We start from the raw sequence: 25,853 nt of genomic DNA, 5'->3' as shown, positions 1-25,853 counted from the left end.
CTTCCATGGAACATATTTCACTGTACTAAACCGACACTGTATCAAATGAAAACTTTAAAGTTAAACATATATAAAAAGCTACAGAATACTTGCAGGCATATATTCCCTATTAATGTAATAATGATTAAGATCAATGATTTGACATTTATTATTACTCATTAATACTAATTACATGATTGAATACTTAGGTGTATTTAAATAATGAAACCTTATATCAAATTAAAGGAAGAAGCCTTTTAAACTGAAGCCTTACTTATAGGTACATAACTTTCGCAATGCTAAGAAAATGCAAACAAAACCAGTTACAGGCTCAGTTGGTTTCACACAATGTATACAAAGATTTAACTCCCAAATTAACCCCTGAATTATGCTCAGATGCCCTTCGTGTTTTTATTTATATTTATTAAAAATACTTTTATCATTATGATTGTCGCTCGACAATCAGAAGAACGATAAGAAACGTTTCAAAGCTGAGAAAGGAAAGCAGCAAACAACATTTTATCAAAGAGAAATAATCAATCCACGCATTTTATTATTACAGCACTGAGTGTGCCGTCAGCGCCGCGAGCGATAGTTCATGGAATATGGGAAGCAAGCGCGCGACGCGGCGCGGATGTGTTGCTGCCTTGTCTTGTACACGCCAACCCTCCTGCTACCATTACGTGAGTACTAAATATCTCATAAACTCGCTGTAGGTTAAGTAGGTTATTTCAATATTGATTGTGTTATTCGTAAGGAGGCCGCCAGAAAGCGGAAAAGACATGAAGAATAATATCTACAGTCCAATATTACAACGATATTATTAATATTATTTGTACTAGTTATGATATCCTATACACCCTATTATTATTATAAGCTAAAACTATATTGAAAATGAAATTTTAAAAAGTGATACTGTATAGTTTTTGTTAAAAACTTATCTTTAAATAAGATTTGCTATTAATATCACCAACGGTAATACTCTCTCGGTGCTATAACAATATATAAATTTTAAATCACACAACATTATAAACATCCAACTAACAATCTAACTTGCTTAATGTGTTTTCTGTCAAAAGCATAAACTCAAAACTAAATTTAAGTTTTTCTTAAAATAGTGTTTTGAACAAAGCATTAAGTTTAATTTGTTCTAAAACTCGCGAAAGTTTGCTTACTATGATTAGATAAAAGATTAATTTACGTCGAGGCATTTACGCCTTTGAGAGTCCTGTTCCAAGTGCTGCGCTTTGTAAACAAGATATCCGGTATCGAGTATCGTGCTGAGGGCATAAAGTTTCCGCACAATTTTTCCATTTTGAACACGGTTAAATTAAAAAGAGTATGATCTCTAACGACACTTTCATGAGGATGTCTTCGCTTGTTGGAAATAGCAAAATGTGCGCATCGATAGTGTAGCTTAATACAATTTTTTTAATCGGTTTACTTCACCGAATTATAAAGTATGATCTCTATCGACATTTTATTTATTTATTAACACTTCGTTGCAAAATAAAAAGAATGAAACACAATACAAAAAAATTATAAGGGATGCAACGAGTGGCCTTATCGGTAATAAGCGATCTCTTCCAGGCAACCCTAGTTAAAGAGAAAAACTAAAAAAAAAAAAAGAAGAGAAAAAAAGAAACATTTTCATAAGGAATGTCTTCGCTTGTTGGAAATAGCAAAATGTGCGCATACAATTTTTTTTAATCGGTTTACGTCACCGATTATAAGAAATAATAATGGTATATTGGTGCTACAAAAAGTCTAAATCTTGGACTCAAACTTCGCTTTTGAATGCTTTTTTCCTTAATAGGCACTTCTTACATATCAAATTTTTTTTCCTTTTTATTATTTTACAGGAGGCAAACTGGCAGAAGGCTCACTTGATGTTAAGTAATACCGCCGCCCATGGACACTCGCATTGCCAGAAGGCTCGCAAGTGCGTTGCCGGCATTTTAAGAATTGGTACGCTATTTTCTTGAAGAACCCTAAGTGGAATTGGTTCGAAATACCTTATTCACTATGATACGTTTTTAGGACTGCGTCATTCTGATTTCCTCACCTTCTTTATTGCTTGTGCACAAAGGAAGAAATTCCCATTCGTATCGTGAGTTCAAAGTTGTACCCATAACCACTAACCCAACACTGCTCTCTCAGCAAATAAATGAGAATGCTAATACTGAATTGGACTTTGACTTTTGATGTTTGCTCGAGAAAGGTTTCTTTTAATGCTCTTTTGCCTGGATTTTTTTATGAAAATCGTGTTGAGTACAGACTTTAACATAAACAAAGGGCTTCTAAGCTTAAGCCACACGACACCACAACTCGCGACTCCACTCGCTAGGTCAAGTACCCTTTAAGTACTGAGAGTCAAAGGAACTTGGTGATTTCATACATTTTAGTTTCTACTATTTCTAGACCTATTTATTCTAAAATTGTATTGAAGTTTACTATGAAAATGACTAGCCTAACGTAAACAAACCCTGTTTGTGCTTATCTGTACGTATATGCGTTAAAAGTTATACTTCTTTGGCGTAACAAAATAAAAATCTTTTTAATTTTTGAATTTTTGTAGAAAAACGACACTAACAATAGAAAAAAAGGTATTTATTACATTAAACGTTTTATTATAACGCATTATCTAGTTACAATTGTTTTATTCAAATATCATATCTAGATTTTCGTTAAATCGTTTATCGTTTGCTTAATGTTAAATTCTGCCAAATGCCAAAGAAGTTTCCCTTCTGACATGTGTACTTAGTACGCACGCACTTTTTTTTATAAACGTAGATAGCTCATTAATACGTCCAAGGAACAGAGAAATCCTGTTTTGACCCAAAAAGTGAGGTGTATATAAAAATATTACCTTCTTGATTAAAGCTTAAAAAAAATATTGGAAGGTAACTTCATACATAATATATTTCCTCCGTACCATAAAATCTTTAATCAATAAAAATAAACAAAAGTATTATTACTGGAATATCAAAATCTGATGTAAGTCGATACTGTTTGTGAAACTTGGATTAATGGATAATGCCGGAGGCTCTACTTACAAAGCTTGTGCTATTTCCGGATTCCAAGGTATCGTCTTTTACAAGACGTATCCGAGAAATAAATTCCTATTCTCTCTTATTATTGTGTATCATATTTTGGATTAAATGAGACACCTATTGTTATTAATAGCTTGTTCTTGCCTTAGGTAGAAAGGAAGAAATCGTTCGTTAGCGAGAGTGATTTCTCAATTAAGATTTGTATTACCGGTCCAGTAATGACCGGTCAATTGTCGTTATTTTTAATCAAATGGATTTTAAAATCAGAGAAAAATCATATCTGTAAACTCTTTTGCAAAAAACGGACACATAAGGAACTTTACGCTCTTAAGTCGATTTCAATTAATATATAATGTACTGTATACTTATAATGACCGGTCACTTGTTATATTCATCATTGTCAGAATGACGGCTCATTAGTCTAGTGGTAAGTACCCCTGACTGCGAATCCATGGGTCCCGGGTTCGATCCCTGGCTGAGACAAACATCGATGTGATGAGCATTTGGTGTTGTGCTTAGGTCTTGGGTGTTTAAATATGTATTTATATGTCTATCTATCTATAATATGTATGTATATCCGTTGACTAGTACCCATAACACAAGCTTCACCAGCTTAGCATGGGACTAGGTCAATTGGTGTGAATTGTCCAATAAAAAAAATAAAAAAACAGATCTTCCTAAAAATCATATCTTTGCAAAAAAAATTCTTTCTCACTCCCAAGAGTGGGGCATCAATATGAAAAAGCGTCTCAGCTTATTAATATCGCACATCATCAAATACATTCAACGATTTAAGAATAATTTCCCTCTATTAAAAATTACTCAGTATTTAATTACCCAATACTGGTATATAGAACAACTGGGTTAACAACTCACGTAACTGAGCTAATGCTGGACGTAATTACGTATTAAAGTTTTAGTATTACGTTTATGGACACACGAGTATCTTTATAAGGACGGATTTAAGAGCTCTGTAAGTGAATCATCTAAACGGAATAAATAACAAAGGTGTAAAAGGGTCGCCGTAACTTAGAGGTTAACCAAAGTATAAAACTCGATATTCGATTACCGGCGAAACAATTGTGTTTGTTTGACACAAAATTCTTAGTTAAATGAAACAAAACACAGTAATGCGTCTTTTGTACTTGGGGAAATGCATTGCGCATACTCTAGCGCGGCGCGACTGCTTAATGCGGGAGAGTTATGTGGGACTCGCAATTGTGCATACCCACTAAAACCCCAAGGCGCCACCAATAATCGCCTTAAGCAAGATACAATAACAGCAAAGCACTATCCGCTTCCCACCATGCGATGCGGTTTTTGCGTCCGCCACGCCAATAATTGTTCGTTTATGAAGATAATTGCCACAGCAAGTATCCTTCACAGACCGAGCTATTCACTTTTAGTAATAGCTAGGGGAGATCGGGTCCAGTACCTACTTGGATCCATTCTTTTGAACGCATGGGCACTTTTTAGGTCGCGAGGATTTAGTGAGCGCGTCGCTGTGCCTGCTCTGCGAGCCTGCGGTTAGAAATGCATCTCAAACCCCTACTTTATGTTCTGGAGCTTTACTGGCCTTATACCGTTAATAAGTACCGTTTTGTTACCATGGTAACGATTTTATGGTCATTTTACGTAAAAATAATGATTACCATGGTAAGGAATACTGTAAAAAAATTGTTACAAATGTTATAATAAGGTCGTGGATGTTTTAAACGACAGTCTGACTATGGATATCTATGTTACCTCAATAAGTAGATAGAATTTAACACTGTTAATTAAATATACAGCTTACCGAGTACATCAGCTACAAAATTCTATAAAATTTTGTAATAATTACACTAAAACATTTTGGTTAAGATTCAGAGTCGAAACTAAATATGACTCTCATATATCAATAACGTATTGGAAATTGCTAAATCCAATCCACGCTAACTCTCGTCCTTAATGCTTGATTACGTTGAAATTTAAAGCCAATACAAGACCCTATTTAACTTGAGATTAAATCTAAGTGACTTTTCTTTTGTTATATAATTTTTCACTTAATTAAAGCGACTGCTCTAACAAAGACTGTTTAGGGATGTTGCTTGAGGTTGACTGGTTCAGAATTACTTGGTCGATGTTAAAATAAAACTCCCTAATTACTTGTAGAGAAGAGGTGAAGATGGAATAGTGAATGATATTTATTTACAAAACTGTGTACAATTATACTTAAAAATTATCCTACACTTACAACTAATATTGACATGTGGTGCCAAGATGCGGAGCGTTGATTGGTTGCGCAGGTACCAGAGTAGACGATAAAAATGCGGCGCGGCAAAAAGTTGGCCTTTGGCCCGTCGTGGCATGGGAGCAAAGCCTACTTACATACCGGCCCCGCCTCCCGAATTCAGTCCCTGGGCCAAGCCCCCCGCTACGGAGGGCCCTCCCCAACTCACGACAGTAGCCTTCCCGCCCCTGCCATCTAAACCGGCAACTGCAGCGCCTTCTCAGGTCCCTGCGCCAACCCCCATCCTAAAAGAGAGGCCCACATCAAATGCGAGCCCTCCTACAAAAGCCCTCAGCCCTCCCGTGAAGGCGTCTGAGGAATCAGGCAACGTCCGCGACGCTTTTAATCTCGCGATTAGCGTAATAGACGCTATAGACCTAGACGCACTCGTCGCATTCGCGGAAGCCTTTAAATCCGCTAAAAGCGCGTCCACCAAGGTGGAGGTAATAACCGAGCACGCCCTGCTCCTTAAATCCGTGCGGCAATTCGTAAATTCTAACGCACCGCAATAGCTACGACCACGTCTAGGGTCAAGGCTCGATCACTGTCCGTAGTGACTTTCAACGCGAACGGTTTCAAGCCACAGTCAGATTTAATTCGGGATTTCCTCGTTCGCCACCCAATTGATATTTTCCTAGTACAGGAAACGTTCCTAAAGCCCAGCGTTCGCGCACCTAGATTCGCGAACTACGTCGCGGTGCGAAACGACCGACCTACGGCGAAAGGCGGTACGCTCATTTATTATAGACGTGCGCTTCACTGCTCGCCGTTAGACCCGCCCTCCCTAACTAACATAGAGTGCTCTGTGTTACGCGTGGCTATGACCGGTCATCAGCCGATTATCATCGCATCGGTGTACCTCCCTCCCACTAAGGACATATTAGAGAGAGATCTTAGGACCCTGTTTGCACTGGGCCCCTCGGTCTTACTGGCCGGGGACCTCAATAGCAAGCACGGGGACTGGAATAGCTCAAAACAAAACCCTAATGGGCGAGCCCTCAGTAGGCTTATTGACGTACTCGATTTTAATGTCATTGCCCCCATTCATCCGACTCGTCGCGGTATAAATTGTAACGGCCTTCTCTCAACGGACGTCTTAGACGTGGCGATTCTACGCAACGTGGCACTACAGCCGCGAAGCATAGAGGTGCTACACGAATTAGACTCTGACCACTTCCCGGTTCATTTTGAATTCGGCCCTCCTAACACCCAAGAGAAGAGGTACAAGTCCATTGTCGACTGGCAGAAACTAGACGAGGCCCTCAAGCCCGTCGAAGTCTCTGACCTTAATAACATCCCCGACAATTTAGTCTCGTCCGCTCACGCGTTAGACGCGCTCTCCTCGGTCACATATCACATTCAGACCAAGGTCGCCGAATCGTCCCGGAAGGTCCCAGATGAGTTCGCTCAACGTTGGGAGCTTCCCCCGGACGCAAGGCGCTTACTGACCGAGAAGAACGCGGCGACTCGCGCCTTCGCTAGGGCACCGACCGATGATAACCGTAGAGCACTCCGCGCCGCGCAGCGCCGAGTTAAAGAGCGCATACGGGAAATTAGAAACGAACGCTGGGACCGTCTTACCAGCGAATTGTCACCTTCGCACACGGCCTATTGGTCTCTCGCGCGTTCCCTAAAAACCGACACGGTGGCCTCCATGCCCCCGCTAAAACGTCCAAATCAACCTGACGCATTCGATGACGGCGAAAAAGCCGAGTGCTTAGCCGTAAACCTAGTAGAGCAGTGCACGCCTTATCTCGACCATAGCGACCCGGCGCACGTTGAGCACGTGAACCGCGAAGTCCAACGCATAGTCGCACTGCCCCTCCCTCCCGAGCCGCTCCCTCCTACGTCGATCGCCGAGGTCAAAACTCTAATCAAGGGTTCACTGCCTCGTAAATCACCAGGTCTCGACGCCATCTCAAACAAGGTCTTACGATGTCTCCCGCCCCATCTGATATGCTTACTAGTGGCCATATTCAATTGCCTTATCGAAAACTGCACCTTCCCGGCGCAGTGGAAAGAGGCTATTGTAATTGGTATTCACAAACCAGGCAAGCCCCGTAACAATCCCACCAGTTACCGCCCTATCAGCCTTCTCAACACGCTAAGCAAGCTATTCGAGAAGGTAGTTAAAAAGCGCCTCCTAGACTTTGCCCTAGAAAAGGGGCTCATTCCCGATGAGCAGTTTGGCTTTAGACCAGGCCACTCGTGCGTCCACCAAGTCCATCGAATCACGGAGCACATCCTTTCCGGGCTGAACAACAGCACCACGAGACCGAGAGCCACGGGTGCGCTCTTCTTAGACATAGCGAAGGCTTTCGACAAGGTCTGGCACAACGGCTTGGTTTACAAGCTCTACCACCTTCAAGTGCCATTAAGACTCGTGCGTATAGTACACGACTTCTTGTCCGACCGCTCTATGCGCTATCGTGTCGAAGGGACGTTATCGTCTCCTAGACCCATCATGGCCGGAGTCCCTCAAGGCTCGGTCCTCTCGCCCCTTCTTTTCACGCTGTTTACAGGCGACATTCCTAGGGCTCCTAACGTGGAACTAGCCCTCTATGCCGATGACACCGCTCTCTATACCACTCACAAAGACAGAGGTGTCATCGTGGACAGACTCCAGACCGCTACCACGTCGCTAGGCGAATGGTTTCGGAAATGGGGCTTCCAAATAAATCCCGAGAAAAGCGTCGCAGTTCTCTTTGCCAGGGGTAACCCCGGTGCGAGCGCTCGTTCTCGAGAAAAATTCCGCCTCAAAAAAGAGGTAACCCTATACGGGCAAGCCATCCCGTGGCAAAAATCCGTCAAATATCTAGGAGTAACGCTCGATAGCGACATGTCTTTCCGTAAGCATGTAGCCGCCGTTCGCAAGAAGGCCTCTTTCGTCCTCTCTCGCCTCTATTTCCTCCTAAACAAAAGGAGTAACATGTCCCTTAGACACAAGGTGACTTTGTACAAGGCCTGCATCCGACCGTGCATGACATACGCTAGCGTAGTATTTGCGCATTGTGCCCCCTCCTACATCCATCGGCTACAGGCGCTTCAGATGCGATTCATGAGAGTCGCGACCGGGGCGCCCCTCTATGTGAGAAACGTCGATCTCCACCACGACCTGGAGCTCCCTACCATAGCCCAATGGATGAAGTTGGCGTCCGCACACCACTTCGACAAGGCTAAACACCATCCCAACCCTTTGGTGCGTAAAAGCATCAACTATTATCCTTTCCCGCCGGCTAAAAAATGTCATAGGAGGCCCCGACACACACTAACGGATCCGGATGATCCAATTACTGTAGCAAACAATAAATTAAAAGCCGCCCGCGCGGCAAATAATAACAATCAAAGTATTCAGACACAGATTAGGGTTAAAAACCGCCTTCACCGGGGAAGGCGAGGACCTTTATTTCGCACTTCGCTCACTCCAGTGAGTTTCCGTCCTGCCCTTCAGGCGATTGACCACCCCGTGACGGCCCAAGCCGAGGTTCGAGTCTCACAGGAGACGCCCTTGCGCTAGTCGCGGGAAAAACGCTCATTCTGGTCGAGCTACGCTCGCCAAAACAGCCCGAGCTGAGCTGTCAAGGCCCTAAAGGCCAACAGCGAGATCCCTTTCAAAAAAAAAAAAAAAAAAAAAAAAGTTGGCCTTTTTCTGCACGCAGGCGTCAAAGCGTACGAACGTGTTCTTCTCAGAACGCTTCGGTATCGTAGCCTTACGATAACGCTAAAAACTGTCCTTTTCAGGACAAATTACGTTTCTCGACTAAACATCTAACAACTGTCCTTTTCAGGACAAATTATTCTTGTTTCACGACGAAAACGTTTGAAAACTGCCCTTGTCAGGGCATATTACCGTGTCTTACGACACGATGAAACTGTTCTTTTCAGAACACACGACCGTATCTATTCTGATATGTTCTTCTCAGAACACATCACTGTTTCAATACGACACGTTAATCAATCACCTACAGGATTCCCCCTCTAGCGAAGCGTACCGGCAGGCGTATAACGCAGCCTCGGCGAGTTGTCCTTGTAGGTATTGAGTTGTTCCCAATGTCTTGTTGTTTCAGGTCGTTGTCATTTTGATGTTTCAGGTTGTTATCGTTTTGATGTTTCAGGTTGTTGTCGTTTTGATGTTTCAGGTTGTTATCGTTTTGATGTTTATGTAGTTCGCTCGCACTTGATGTGATTTGCTTGTTGCAGGTACTCGGTATTGTATCAGTGGGCACATCTGGCTCGGCGATTGTGTAGGCGGGTTTGAGTCTGTCAATAGAGATATTTGTTTCACGGTTAGGTAACTGCAGCGTGAATATCTTGCTGTCTCGTTTTAGCACGCGATAGGGTCCGTCGTAGGGTGCTTGTAATGGCTTCTTTACGGCGTCTATGCGTACGAAAACGTATTCACATGTTTGCAGGTCGCGGTGTATGAATATAGGTTTTGTGTTGCTATGTGGTTGGTTAGGCAGCTGATCGATGTAGGCAGAGTCCATAATGACGTCATCGCGGGTCGTTGATACGAAATCACCGGGTAAGCGTATGTTGCACCCGTAAGTAAGTTGGGCGGCGCTTACGCCGGTGTCACTTCGCATAGCGGCGCGTAATCCGAGTAGGACGGTTGGTAGCTCGTTAATCCAGCTTCTTGCGGTCTGTAGTCTTGCCTTTAATGCGGCTTTAAGGACACGGTGCCATCTTTCGATGATACCGTTACATTGTGCGTGGTATGAAGTTGTACGCGTTTTTTCAATTCCGAGTAAGCGAGAAAGAGATGCAAATACTCTGCTTTCGAATTGGCGTCCTTGGTCCGTTGTTATTGTAGCAGGGCAACCGAAACGGGAAATCCAACCTTCGTATAATGCTTTGGCGACGTCTTCGGCTGTTATTTCGCATAATGGGTATGCTTCGGGCCATCTCGTCGCTCTGTCGATCATTGTCACGAGGTATCGATGACCGGTGGCCGCGGTAGGTAGCGGACCAACGATATCGATGTGCACGTGTTCGAATCGTTCGGTTGGTGAAAAAATTGATAATGGACTTGTTGTGTGGCGTTGTATTTTGGCGCGCTGACACTGTAGGCATACTTTTGCCCACTTGCCGACATCTGCGTTCATTGAGGGCCAAAAGTAGCGTTGCGTAATTAATTTCCTCGTGGTCTTTATTCCAGGGTGGCTAACGTTATGTACTGCGTCGAATGCGGTACGTCGGTATTCTTCAGGTAGGTACGGACGTATGTATGAGGTTGAAGTTTCGCAGAGTAATTTAATGTTTGACGCGGGCAGGTTTACTTCCTTGAAAGATAAGTTGTTCTGTAAGCCGAGTGCTTGAATTGTATCGCTATCGCGCTCTTGAGCTTTTGCGAGTAAATTGTAGTCGATCGGCGATGGACATGTGATTGCGTCGATGCGTGATAATGCGTCTGCGGCTGCATTTTGAGACCCACTGATGTGTCGTATATCAGTGGTAAATTCGCTGATATATAGTAGCTGTCGGGTGCGTCTCGGTGATTCGCTGTTTGAATTTGATTTTGTGTAAGCGAATGTTAGCGGCTTGTGGTCCGTGAATATTATTATTTCACGTCCCTCGAACATTTTGCGGAAATGTTTGACAGCCATGTAGATGGCGAGTAGCTCTCGATCGTAGGTACTGTACGAGCCAAGGCTGTACATTTTACTCGCTCAGGCTTCCTTAGTTTTATACGCTTAATTATTCCCTATGTAAGTACGTGCCAGGGCTCGTACATTCCGATCATCTACAAACGTGATGATTTCCTATGTAAGTACGTGCCATTTTATTATTCTATTATTTCGAACCCCTGATGATCCAGGAACCGTACAGGTACTATATCGAGTCTGTGCGTCGCTGAATTTCTTAGAGAAATAGCCGAGTGGTTGCCATATGTTGTTGACAAATTGATTTAGTGCGGCACCAGCTGTTTTGTCGCTCGCGTCGCTGAATATAGCAAGCGTCGCATGGTGAGACGGATGAGCGAGTAAAGCGGCGTTTTTTATGCTCTCTTTACATGCTTCATAAGCTTGCGTCGATTCAGCGGTCCAGTCGATCTTAGTTTTATCACGCTTCTTGATGTTGTGCAGATAGTTATTTAGCGGCGCTTGTATGGTGGCGGCGTCTTTGATATTTTCGCGGTAAAAATTTATCATACCGAGAAAACGTCGCAGTTCCTCTACGGTTTGTGGCTTTGGAAAGTCTGTGATAGCCTGTACCTTCTCTTGGGGTGGTTGTATTCCTTCCGCCGTGACTTGATGACCGAGGAATTTTACAGTTGGCTGGCCGAAAACACATTTTGATGGGTTGATAGTAATGCCGTATTCTTCTAGTCGCTGTAATACGGTGCGTAGGTGTTTTCGGTGCTCTTCCTCGTCGATTGACGCTATCAGTAGATCATCAACGAAAGGAAATACGAAGTCGAGTTCGCGCAGTACTTCGTGAATAAAACGTTGGAATGTCTGGCCGGCGTTCTTTAGACCAGGACACATGCGCGGGAACTCGAAAAGGCCAAATGGTGTGATTATGGCGGTTTTCTCCACATCTTGCTCGCTGACTGGCAATTGTTGGTAGGCGCGGTTGAGGTCGAGTGTGGAGAAAATTTTCTTTCCTGCGAGTTGATATGTGAAATCACGTATGCGTGGTATGGGATACCGATCAGGCTTGGTTATAGCGTTGAGCTTTCGGTAATCGCCACACACGCGTAACTCACCACTCTTCTTAGGCACGACGTGAAGAGGTGATGCCCAAGGGCTTTTGCTTGGTCTGCATAACCCTTGATTTATCATGTTCTGAAATTCTTTCCTGACCATTTCGTAGCGATGCGGCGCAATGGGGCGTGGCCTGCAGTGAAGAGGCGGTCCATTTGTTTCAATGAAGTGTTCGACGGAATGTTTAGGACTTAGCTTCATTGAAGTGAGTCTAGTTGTGCCTGGGAAATCTGCTAGTATGCTGTGGTAATTCTGCCCAATGTCTATACTGCGAACTGTAGGTATGCCCGCAGTACTGAGTTGAGCGTTAGTTACCAGCTGTGTTTTCCCGTCGATCAATCGTCGGTGTTTTACGTCGACAATGAGGTGGTGGTACTGTAAGAAATCTGCTCCCAGGATTGGCTTGGACACATCGGCTACGACGAATTTCCATGTGTATGGTCTTCGAAGGTTAAGATCGAGTGTGAGTGACTTCTCTCCGTATGTAGGAATTACAGTGTTGTTGGCGGCGTAGAGTTGAAATGGCAGTGGTTTTTCGCGTGAGCCTTTTTTCTTTGGTAGCACGGAGATATTGGCTCCTGTGTCGACCAAAAAGGTAAGTTTCGTTACCCTGTCGGTAACGAAAAGGCGGTGTGATGATTCGGTAACGCCAGTTCCCGCCGCGGCCAGCGTTACTTTTAGTTTTCCGACTGGTTAATGGGCTTGAAACTGCACGGCGGTGCGCATTTCTTCGCGTCCATACCGTAGCGATGATGGTAATAGCAGTACGGCATTGGAGATTTTTTTCGGCTTCGGTCTTCCATCTGCGACTCTCGTCGGTTTTCGTTGTGATGTGGAGATGCGTTCCGCGAGCGTGATAGGTAACGGTGGCGAGAGCGACTGTTGCGGTAATTGTCGCGAGGTTGTGCTCGTAGCTCAGCCACTTCCAAAGACAATCTTCTTATTTCACCGATGAGTGTGTCGATGGTTGATTGTTGCGGATGAGGTGGTGGTGGCGATGGTACAGATGTGAAAGGCGTTGCGACGGCAGCGATGTGGTGCGACGGCGTGTGGACCTCCATCATTTTGTCCGCGAGCAAGGTCAGGTCTTCAAGCGTCGTTTTGATTTTAAACGCTTCGCTGACGGCTAGCACGGAACGAATGTGTGGCGGCAGATGCTCGAGCCACATCATTTTGATGGTGCTCTCGGGAAATTTATCCTTGTTAAGCTGCTTCATTTGCCTCATCAGCTGGCTGGGTTTCTGGTCTCCGAGCTCGACTTGCGACAGTAGCTTCTTCGTTTGTGCGCTATTAGACTCTTCGTATAGCGATATTAAACGGTCTTTAATTGCGTTGTAGTAATCAGCTTCCGGCGGCGAGCAAATGAGATCGGCGATGTTTTGTATGTCTTGCTTTTCAAGCTGTGCGATGACCATCTGGGCGAGCTGGGCCTGGCTTCGTTTTAGATCGGCGGTTGCTGCTTCGAAACTGCAGAACCAGAGGAGCGGCTGGTCACGCCAGAATGGTGGCACGCGGAGCGACAGTGAAATGCCGGAGACTTCTTGGCTCGACGGTGTTGATGAAGTTAGACGCTCTGCACCGGAATTTTCTGTTGTCGACATCTTCAATTTTCTTGGTGTTCTTCTCGGGGTTGTTCTTCTAGGGGTTGTTCTTCTCGGGGTTGTTCTTCTCGGGGTCACCACTTTAGGGATGTTGCTTGAGGTTGACTGGTTCAGAATTACTTGGTCGATGTTAAAATAAAACTCCCTAATTACTTGTAGAGAAGAGGTGAAGATGGAATAGTGAATGATATTTATTTACAAAACTGTGTACAATTATACTTAAAAATTATCCTACACTTACAACTAATATTGACATGTGGTGCCAAGATGCGGAGCGTTGATTGGTTGCGCAGGTACCAGAGTAGACGATAAAAATGCGGCGCGGCAAAAAGTTGGCCTTTTTCTGCACGCAGGCGTCAAAGCGTACGAACGTGTTCTTCTCAGAACGCTTCGGTATCGTAGCCTTACGATAACGCTAAAAACTGTCCTTTTCAGGACAAATTACGTTTCTCGACTAAACATCTAACAACTGTCCTTTTCAGGACAAATTATTCTTGTTTCACGACGAAAACGTTTGAAAACTGCCCTTGTCAGGGCATATTACCGTGTCTTACGACACGATGAAACTGTTCTTTTCAGAACACACGACCGTATCTATTCTGATATGTTCTTCTCAGAACACATCACTGTTTCAATACGACACGTTAATCAATCACCTACAACTGAATACGGCTGTGAAATTGACAAAAAACTAACTTCAAAGCTGAGATTGCATGGCAATGCTCACGTAATTTCAAGTCGTAAACGCAATAATAAAACGAAACGAGTAATTATGGCGTCACCTATATGAAAAACGTGTTTTCTTTAACATAATCGTAAAATGGGAAAGTTCTTGTGATGAGAATGTAGACATTGATGAAAAATTTGTATGTGTAAATAGCATAACAACAATAACGATTTTTTTGGAATAAGCATTGTTTAAATTATTATTAATAAATGTTTCAATGTAAACAATTGAAAATATAGTAATTAAAATTCCTACTTTCCTTCTGCCAATCTCGCTCATCAGTCTCTGCCAGTCTAAGAGATATTGGCGGAATCTCTGACAGATGACAGATGAGAGATGACAGCTGACAGCAGACGTATGTATGTGCTCATAGACAGCTTAGGATAAAGACATCAAATCTTAATCATGTGACTGGCTACAGGATAAAAACGTCGACATTCGAAACAACCTTATCTAACATATTTAACAATATTTGCCTATTAGACTGTTCTATCGATTTATAGAAGAAATTTCTTTAGTTGTGTATCAACCTCAACCTCCGGCTAACATAGCAAACGGCTAACCGGTCCTAATAACATCCTAAGGTCTTTAAAAACCCAGCATATTCGGAAAAAATGTTTCCTCGGAGCCATTCCAGAATGCAATAACGCGACTAATATAAGCTGATCTCAATTAGTGGGCCGCGGGGGATCGCTACCGAACTTTGTAGCGAGTGAGGTAAAGCAGCTTATTGGATTACCAACCCTAGCTGAGATTAACTATATTTTACCTTATATTTTGTGTTGCATAATATTAGATACGGAACGCAATTAGTTTCACTTGCCGTACTTACGTGAGAAACATTAATTTTAAATTTTAAATAGGTAATTTTGGAGATGTATGGAAACTCGTATATTCCCACTTTGAGGGCTGTCAGACTAAAGATAGGTAAAATATGTATTATTGGCTTTTTATTTATATGTAATCTTACAGCTACATATATACATTATAAAATAAATCACTTAGACAATATACAAAGCCAAATTGTTAAACAAAATATACGAAACAGAAAACATAAGTTAATTACGTAGTTAATAGACAAATAAAAGAAAGAACAAAAGAAAGAAAGAAACAAAAGAATAAAGCTAATTGATCAAAGGATATTTTCTTGAATGTTATTGATAAATTAGATTTTTGTTAATTGAATTTTGAACCTAAAGAAATTTATGGCTCTCTATATTTAGAAAATGATAAAAACAATTATTTATATGAGAAGGCTCGATTTGACAATTGTTACGAAGGATGACGTAACCAAACAGACATCGTATAAGTAGTGTACCCACTGTTTCACTTAAACAACACAAAACTAAGCCAAGCGAAAAATCAAAGCCTTTGAAGTGAATTTTGTTTTTCGTTCAAAGAGATATACTTTAACACTGACAAAACCAGCTGGACAAAGCAAGCAAAGAACAGAATCGAATATTTTGGTGAAATTTTCGTGTTTCAAAGCGAGACAAATAGTAAACTGTGAGTTGCATAAATTATTGCGATGCGAATATTGAGTGGGTTTTGTGTTGATATATCATTTTTAATGTTCTTTAATCAGACGAATATAGGTCATAACAGTCAGTCATATATCAGTAATATGATTTTTTTATCAGCCGTTCAAACCCGAGACAATTTTCCCGGGTTATAGTTATACTAATTTGTTTATATATACTTAAATAATAAATAAAATAATTACATATTATGAAATATTCAATATAAACCATTATATTAAAACACCATATTCGCGGAAAACATTTATACGAATGGTAGTTATGCGCAGAACTAAAATTTTTCATACAAATATTATACGCTTTCGTACATATAAAAATTAAAAAGGCCTAGTGCGAAAACAGCAGCTACTGAGCGTTCTTTAAGGCAGTTTTCACCGCGCACCACCACCGTGGAACCAGCTGCCCGCTAACTACTTCCGAATCAATCCAAATCTGACTTAGCGTTCTTCAAAAAAATAGCGTGCCCGAGCCGCGAGCCCTCTGATTGAGAGTGTCCATGGCGGTATCACTTGGCAGCGGATGAGCCTCCTGCACGTTTGCCCTCCGTTCTATAAAAAAAAACTTAATCTTTCGTGATCATGTATTTTGTAAATTTCGCGAAATATTTTACGTAAAATAATTTTTAAAAGGTAATACATGTTAAAATGGCTAAGGCTACTCATCGTTTTGATTAAACTAAAAGTCTTTCATAACATAACAAACAGTACGACCGATAGGAGCCATAACAGGCACTTACGTGCACATCTTGTTTTCATAAATGCTTTTATATGGATATCGATTGTCCCACTTATCAGCCATACTGCAGAACCGATGTCGTGAAAGCAATATTGTAAAGCAAATACCATGGCACTGGAGTTTAATAGAAATATATAAAGGATTTAAGACAAGATTTTTTTGTTATGGTAGTATTTATTTTGTTATTATTAATTACTTAAGATGTCATGTGGAACATGGTGTAATGGTTGCAGCTCCTTACAAACGTTTTAACACGTTCGTTGCATTACGAGATCTATCAGATCTCTTGCAGGACTTTTGTATTGTGCGTTGAACATAATCGTGTTTTTTCACTCCTTGCGGGAGGATGTAACTTGTAAAGTTCTTTAAGGATGAGCAGGACAAATATACATATTTGCTTCCTACTTAAAGCTGAATTCAAGGACTTTAAAAAATAAATTAGAGATGGATTAGGTCCCTAACGCACAGTACTGTAATTGTTTTAATTCCTTGCGTTAGGAGATATGTCGGTACTCGTGAAATCGTACGCCTCGTAGACGCAAGAGATGGAGGATGGGATTTTTAGTGTTGTCCTAGAATCGACATTCGGGAAGTCGCGGGCACGTTATGGAAATAACACTCGCGTATATACCAGCGTGTTGATTATTTTTGTATGATAAAAAAGTGTAAAAATCTATTTTATTGGTCAGGTTTCTAACAAAAAATCAACGCCGGATTATACTGCTGCATCGTCCAGTAAAATATTTGTTTTGGAAAATGTTCAAATTTGCCCCCCATTGACTAATAATGACAGTGATTCTGATTATGAAATATTTAACGATAAACCTTTTTCGTTGGAGCACACGCAGTTAAACAGCACTGACGCTTCTAAAAAAACTAAACGAATTGTTACCATTTGCGCGTAATGTGCAAGCAATCAATGTGCTTACCATGTTTTAATGAAAAACACTTTGCATAATTAATAAAACTTTTATAATCGATAACTGAGATATTATTTTATTCCCATCACTACTTACTACACATATTGAACTATCTTCGGGTGCTGTACGAGATACAATCGATATCTAATTTTTTTTTGGTATTTGTAGTTTATTCAAATGTCGTAACTGCGTGCGAACCTAGCAAAATATAAAGCAATTAGCTATCTTTCACCCACAAAAAATTAAAAATATATGTCATTGTTTTTTTGGAAGATATAAATTATTTTCAAAAGTGTATTTTTAGGAGACTGATTAGGTCTCAAACGCACCAGAGGATAGGCTTGTTACGAGATCTTTAAGGTCTCCAACGCACCAGCTGAAAGTTCTTTAAAAATGATGGCGCAGTGAACGTGTTAAAAAAGCATATCATATATATTTCTTTTTTTGCGTTCATAAGTGTACATTGTGTTACCCATATGATTAAATGATTTTTGACTTTTTGAGTAATTGTTATTTCTTACAATTGAAACAAATTAATGATCTTCTTCTCCTATTGGTATCTCTCCATTACTGGAGGTAGGCTGTCAGTATCGTGAAGCGTGATTTTTCCTTCTACCAACACCCTGATTGATAAATGATGGTTAATGATTTTCATTTTGTTTTAATTCCGAGTCTCTTAAAGGTACGTCTTTTAGATGTAAGTGTTGCCTATTCGAAATGGATATTACTCCGAGTTATAAGTCATTATAATCCTTATATGTTAAAAAGTCTTATATATTTTTTACGAGAGGTAATTTATTTTACTTCACATTTGTTCTTCCCCCTAATTATATACCATGTGTTTCTGTTTATTTACTTATATTCTTATATTTATGCTGCACCTACTAATATCGTAATTAATTTATTTAATAAATAAATCGCTTTTTAAGTAGCATGAGAGTGAGAATATGTCTTATAGGATAATGCATATAAGGACGTAAGTCTACGAAATAAATTTTCAATTAGCTTGAAGTAAGTTTACTAGTAGATAAAATTCCTACTTCACTCGAGTTGTGTGAAGGGTGGTTCAGTGTAATTCACTGATTGATGGTACTTCAAAGTTTTTCCGATAACGATTTTAATTTTATAATATTGAAATTTTATAATACAGTTATTTTGTAAATTGATAAACGATTGTAAATTCAGGTAATTGCTAATATCTTTTAAAATGTACAATAACAACCGTGATCTCTCACACTATCTTAAAAATACGAAACAACGAGGTACAAATAATAAATTTTTAGATGAAAACCGTGAGATTGTTGAGGGATTATACTATTAATTCATTAACTCCACACTTACTATAGTATATATACAAACCAATATATATGTATACCTTAATCTATTAACATTTACAGAGCGTAACTACTAACACGACAGTCGTTATTTACTTGAAATTCTGCTGCGCGCTACGACTTGTATTTTCTATATAAAACTTATATATATGTTGAATTGTTGAATCTGTAAAAGATTAAGGTGATGTAAATGTCAGATTCTCTTAAAATTTTCAATATCTTACGTCAATCTTAAAACGCAAATACACCATCGCAAAATTAGGAAGCGCTGTAAAAGGTCGCTTTATTTAGGAACGCGTAAATAAAGCGACTTCTTCAGCGCAATGGGTCCCATTAAGAAAATCGAATAAATTTAGATCTTAATATAATTTTGCCTTAGCACGTTTTTATTCTAACTTAATGCGAATATTCGTCAGTATATCAATAAATACTTTGAAAACTTTTCAATTTAAAATAAATTACAGCGCGAAGTGTCGCACTCAATGCTGTATTAAGAGCTTTTATTTTTAGATACTCAGTTTTTTGTTTATATCAATGTTCGCTTTTACGTTAATTAAGGTTAAAGTTTAGTGAAATAGTATCTGATGAATTAATTTTGGGTCTGAAATTTTGTTATGGGGTATGCCAATTGAATCACCAATCTGATCCTGTAAAATATGTAATGAACCAGATAGGTCAGTTCTATTATATATATATTTAAATCAAGTAGTATATCAGTCTGTTCCTATAAACTCAACGCAATTATTTTTAACAATATATTATTTACTAATTGAAATAATATATAATGTAGCCGGTTTAACTGATACTAATGTATTTTCATCAGAATATTTAAACGTTTTACGTATCGAAATAACCTAATTCGGTGTATTTGGCCGAAATAAATAGTGATCTAACGCCTCGTGGGAGCAATATTCACGACTACATAATGAACAAAAGGCTTTGAAGGGAATATAATATCCTGTTTCTCTGTTTACTGGTTTAAGAACATAGCAAGCGTTTTAGGTATACTACATAAAGATCATTACACAGGTACTTTGAAGAGTGAGAATGACGAATCTTTCAATAATTATTAATTATTTAATAAGGTCATTGTAATATAAATAATAATAGTAATAATCCAGTGACGTTACAACCCTATATGGGTCTTAGACTCAGATTGCATCCATTTCTTTGATAATAATTTGTATTTTATATACAAGTAGATTTTATGATTTGAGACATGCCGGTTTCCTCACGATGTGTTTCTTCGGCAAACGAGCGAGTGGTCGATGCTCACATATACTGAAAACCATTGGTGCATAGCCGCGCATCATAAAAAATATCACTGAAATCGAAAGCCAAGAACAATAAAGCTTTACAGCGCTACGTGAATGAGTACCAATATTCATCAATTATTATTTATATATGTCAGGGAATATATATATTTATATATATGTCTGATAATCCGAGCTTATCAGACATATATATATTGATGAGAAGCAGTGAAGGCCTTTATCAGTTTTAAGCCGGATATCGATTTTTGGTCCGACTTTCCGGCCCTGTTCAATCAATACTAAACACTATTAACCAAGTTTAAATCTCCATGTAAACATTTGATTTATTAACATTTTACAGAGCACCGTTCAATTGATTAAAATTATGCTTTTAATTGAAATATTTCGTATATACTCGTATATACCATTGCATTTTATTTTCCGGTCACGCGTTTTCCTCATTAACATTTCGTGTTTACATTGAAAAATGAAAAATTATATTAGTTGTATACATTTTATAACTAGCGGTACGTTTACACAATACAAATAACTTAGTTGCTTGTAGACCTGTCGGTGGAACATTAATTTAGCTACAAGGAAATATAAGTTGTAGAAAACTGCAGTAAAACAGTTTGCACTTGGATCACATAAGTTTATTTTAATGTTCTAAGTTCAGAGTTGTAGGGATAAGATTTGTTCAAGTTATTATTGAGTCGATTTACTTCAGCGGCTCGTTTATTCGTTCACTTCGATGGTACATGCCATGAGCGCTGGCGTTTCATTCAAAATTAGTCCCTTGCATTATTAAAATAACGAGAGGAACAAGAGGCTTTGATTGCCTGTGTTTGAATTGGTTGAATATAAAAAGGGTGCGTGTACTTATGTACGCGCGTAAGAAGATATACTTCTTTGACATTACTAAAAATAGTTTTTGATTGCATGCAAATAATTAATTACAATTAAATAATCAAAGACTGGAAAAGGAGTCATTATAGTCAATAAAGTTCAGTTTACATTTGAAAAATTAAATAAATAAATATTTATTATTATTCTCTTACATTAAGTGTAACATAAATTCTATTATTATTCGAATGTTGTTTTTAAATTATGTCCAATGCCGTAGCATCTTCCGTGGGCAACTTCATTCTGTTAATTTTGTGTCACGCGCATCGTAAAATTTCACTCTCGTTAATTTTTCATAACGCACCTAAAGAAGTATAACTTCAAAAATGCATGCCTAGGCTATCTTATAAGCCATATAGTTAGCGCCATAGTTTAGCACATTTGTTTGTTAAATAGACATTTAAACAATTATTAATGTAATTTAACCAATTAATATTATCTACTATATAAAAATAAGTCGGGTTTTCCTTCCTGACGCTATAACTCCAGAACGCACGAACCGATTTCCACGGTTTTGCATTCGTTGGAAAGGTCTCGGGCTCCGTGAGGTTTATAGCAAAGAAAATTTAGGAAACATTTCAACAGAAAAGCAGGATCACCAAACGAAATGTTACATAAAACGAAGCCATCTGGTGGCGAAACGGAGTTCGCCGAGTTTGCTAGTTATTATTAAAAACGTGTAAGGATATTGAATACCTCTTAGTATTGGACCACGAAATTGGAGCATGACACGACAATAACACGCAAGACAGTTTGCTGAAGTTTACGACAAGTTGTTTGAGTTGAGTCTTCAATACAGCGCATGGGATCGACACGAACATCATAAACATTACACTTTTAAGTATCACACTCGGAAACTCTTTACGTAGAAGGCTTTTAAATCCTCTCAAGGCTTATGTAATCCTAAAACGAACGTGATTTTGAACTTAGTTTCTGTTTACCCACTATTTCGTGGCTAGTCAAGATAGAAATTATTACTTACGAAGTATGTGTTATGTTTATATTTGGTATTATAAGAACGTTATGTTTAACAACGCCAGCAATGTTTCGTATTTGCTACGCATTTAATATCTGCATCTGTTTAACATTTGCCTTTGAATTAATAGAATTTGTATGTTTTTTTATCCTGAGTGAAAGTTGTGTTGATGCTGATAGTTAATTATAGTCTTACCTTTTTGCCTGTCTATAAATAAAGTGCAACCTTTTATTTTTCTTCCCGCTCTCTTCTCTTCTAATATACAACTGTCTCACTTATGAAACGGTGAGTGAAAGATTCTGTCGTAGTGTTGTATTCTGAGTATTATTATTTTATAAGGAGTATAATCTCTATACATAATATAAAATTCCCATACTCCTCCGTAACGGCTCGACCGATTCCTATGAAATGTTTTATGCACAATCAGTAGACTTACTGATTGTGCATAAATAGTAATAAATAGTTGCCGATTCTCAGACTTGAGAATCGGCAACTATTTATCTTTCAAACCACTAAGTTTTTTTTTTTTCACCAGATTTTTCTTTTCATTTTTTGGATAATTTTTTTATTCTGTGGTATTAAAAAATACATACAACCCTAAATTTTCACCCCTCTACCACCAACCCCTATTTTTTACTATAGTTATTTTTATTAAACTAATAAATGTTTCCTAGAAATAATAGGTATACATGGCAAAACAACGTTTGCCGGGTGAGGTAGTTATTGTATAATAATGAGAGTACATTTTTTGTATTCGAACACCGAACCGACCTACCGTACATCGCTTGGTATCTCTTAACTCAAATTTCATACAAGCGAAGTCGTGGACAACAGCAAGTATTGAATATAACTCTTGTGATAGTTCCGTGACAAATAAGTGTTGCCAAGTGAGAATGCGGAGACAGTGTGACATTATGAGGTCACTTGGAACACGTCTACTTGTCACGGGAACATTCTTGTACGAATACATGGTATGAAATAATTTGTGTTCTATTTAAATTGTATGTTATTTAATTTATTTAGAGCTATAAAACATGGTGCATCAATTAAATACGTTTATTTTTAATCATACAGGGTGGTCAAAAAGTCGTGGATCAAACGCAAATAGGGGATAGATGAGGTCATCAGCTGCAACAAATTGTTCTACGGGAGGTCCTTAAGCTCAACCCATGCAGAGTTATAGTTTATTTTGCGTTTTATAAGAAAATTGACTTTTTTTTACTAACTCTTATTAAAATTCGAAAAAATCTACACCTGTATCTTTTTTTATAATATCCACTAGATTGGCACTGATGAGTTCTTGCGTTAGACATACTATTTAACGTATAGTTGTTTATTGAGTGTATTGAAGATAATATTAAGTTATCTACTATATAAAAATAAGTCGGGTTTTCCTTCCTGACGCTATAACTCCAGAACGCACGAACCGATTTCCACGGTTTTGCATTCATTGGAAAGGTCTCGGGCTCCGTGAGGTTTATATCAAAGAAAAATCAGGAAAAATTTCAACAGAAAAGCGGGATCACCAAACGAAATGTTACATAAAACGAAGCCATCTGCTGGCGAAACGGAGTTCGCCGAGTTTGCTAGTACGATATATTTTTTTTTCAAATCGGTGTATAGTATAGGTGAACGGCCTATACATTTTTAAAACAACTGCTCCTAAGAAAATAGATTCACACCGCCGATACCAACAGTTAATGTATAATAGAATATTTACAACCTATAAAGAATATTATTTTTCATGATTCCAATAATCCAGAGCCGCGAATTAATTTTAAAATTGAATAAAATGATTCATAGTGTAGCCATAAATTTCATACTAGATTGTAGGTGGGAGCAATATATCATAGTTATAACGGTTTAGCCGCTAGGTAGTCTCTTGGCAACGATTCTTCTGCGTGCAGCCAATAATTTTAGTGATCTACGATCTTGGATTACGCTCTGCTGCTGTTGACTTGTGCGTGTAATATTACGTATACAAAGCACTTATTGTAGCGTAATATTATAAGGGTTTACTATTGAAGTAACATTTTAATTATTATAAAATACTAGCGGACCCGACAGACGTTGTCCTGTCTTAACTATGAATATTGATTTCAAATTGGTATAATTAATTAAAAAATATTTCAGAAACAAAGTGTTTATTATTCTAATGCTTTATGTTATACAACATTCTTTGTTTGTTTTTCTGGCTCGCATATTATTATATTATCAATATAATAACTCCGATCGAAGCATTTATTTTGAACGATATTCATTTTACTTACATCCTCTGACGATATTTGCAGCACGCATTCTGTCAATGTTGTGTTATGTCAAACGCAAAAAGGTTACACCAAAAAGTTCGAATTGTATGGTGGTTAAGTATTCTTGAATTTTCTAATTTTCCGCGCAATTTTTTCTTTTTTTCTTTTATAAGAACCTTCTCCTGACAATTACAAACACAACAAAAAAAAAATCAGACAAATCGGTCGAGCCGTTTTCATGTGATGTCGTGACAACGGAAAACGGGTTTCATTTTTATATATATAGATAATGGTAAGATTCACGCGTTATATACGACTCCCAGACGTCAAAAGTGTTGAATTTTGCAACAAAGCAGTCACAGTTCGCGCTTAAGTCTCGACTCAATCTTAACTTGAGGCATCCCAAAACCTATCTTAAGTCACAAATATCTTTGCTGCTAAAACGCTCAAATGATTTAAATAATGGTTTGAGCCAAACATTAAAAAAGTTACACAAGTACAGAAGATATGTTTAATCTTTATAAAGTAATAGGTATTTTTTTTTATTTGGTTAAGGGACAAACGAGCCTATGGAATAGAACTAAAAGGCAGCTAACGCAGCCCATGGTCAGTCATGTTAGGGCGTTGCTGGCATTTTAGGGAGGTGTATACTCTTTTGTTTTAAATTTGGACGTCATATCCCTCAGAGAATAATTAATTATTTACCCAATATTTAAATAATGGTTTGAGACATCTTAAGACTTTGAGTTAGATTCGAGATTTGGCGCTTAGTTTAATTCCAAAACCTTATTGGATTTAGACATCCAGGTCATAGTTCGTGATAAGTCTCGAATCTAAATCTAACACCATGGGTTAAAATATTAAGTAAAAAGGGCTGATAATAGTTAAACAAAATGTTTTGCTAATATGTAATCTATACAAAGATAAATCAAAAATGCAAATTATTATTGCAGAATGTTTTTATCATATAATTTACAATATTAGTAATAATAGGATTTGTTTAATAAATCAAAACGGTCCTGACATAAGTTAGGTAAAACCGTATATGTAAAATATTATGTGAAATACGTCCTTAGTTCGCTGAACGTAGACCGGAAATAGAAGTAAGGGGTCTCTCATTACCTCCTACATCCACTCAAGTTTCCTCTGCTTTTCTATTTTCAACTAGATTTTTCTCTCATGTTTATTACTCGTCTTTTAACTTAACATTCTTATATAATAAATCATTAATGTATACAAATTATAATTATAGTAGCGTAGAAAAAAAATGAATTATTTCAGTATGGCACCGTACTGTATAAAATACCTTCATTTTTTTTCTTTAAACTCAAATGTATTTTGTTATTTGTTCTGCTTATTTATAAAAACTTAATCAGTTTCATTACACCGTTTGACAAAAGCACGGATCTGTCCTTTATAAGTTATTTAGTTAAAATATTGCAAAAACACTAGTATTTATGAGAATAATATATTTTTACTCATGTAAGTCAACTTTTCAACAGCTAACTATGCCCTCCGGTACCACTCGCGCTAATATTTATGTAGCGTAATACCTAAAGCTTTGCTCGATTACAATACAAAAGTATTTTTTCAATTTGTACTTGTAGTT

At 38.6% G+C, this 25,853-nt stretch overlaps 1 protein-coding gene across 4 annotated transcripts in view; it reads left to right on the top strand.

The window, feature by feature from the left end:
- Positions 1-25,853, top strand: part of LOC125060040 (Down syndrome cell adhesion molecule-like protein Dscam2) — a 141,838-nt gene that overhangs the window by 69,088 nt on the left and 46,897 nt on the right. For all 4 annotated transcript variants that reach the window (XR_007118781.1, XM_047664793.1, XM_047664794.1 and 1 more), the window contains exon 7: positions 542-662. Coding sequence is in view for 3 of the 4 variants with exons in the window: in XM_047664793.1 (XP_047520749.1) it covers positions 542-662 (121 nt within the window). In the remaining variant the exon portion in view is untranslated. The remainder of the gene's footprint in view (positions 1-541; positions 663-25,853) is intronic.

This window comes from Pieris napi, chromosome 20 (assembly GCF_905475465.1).
Source record: "Pieris napi chromosome 20, ilPieNapi1.2, whole genome shotgun sequence".
Taxonomy (NCBI): Eukaryota; Metazoa; Arthropoda; class Insecta; order Lepidoptera; family Pieridae; genus Pieris; species Pieris napi.
The sequence above is the reverse complement of the archived record's forward strand: the minus strand, read 5'-3'. Positions and strand labels throughout refer to the sequence as shown.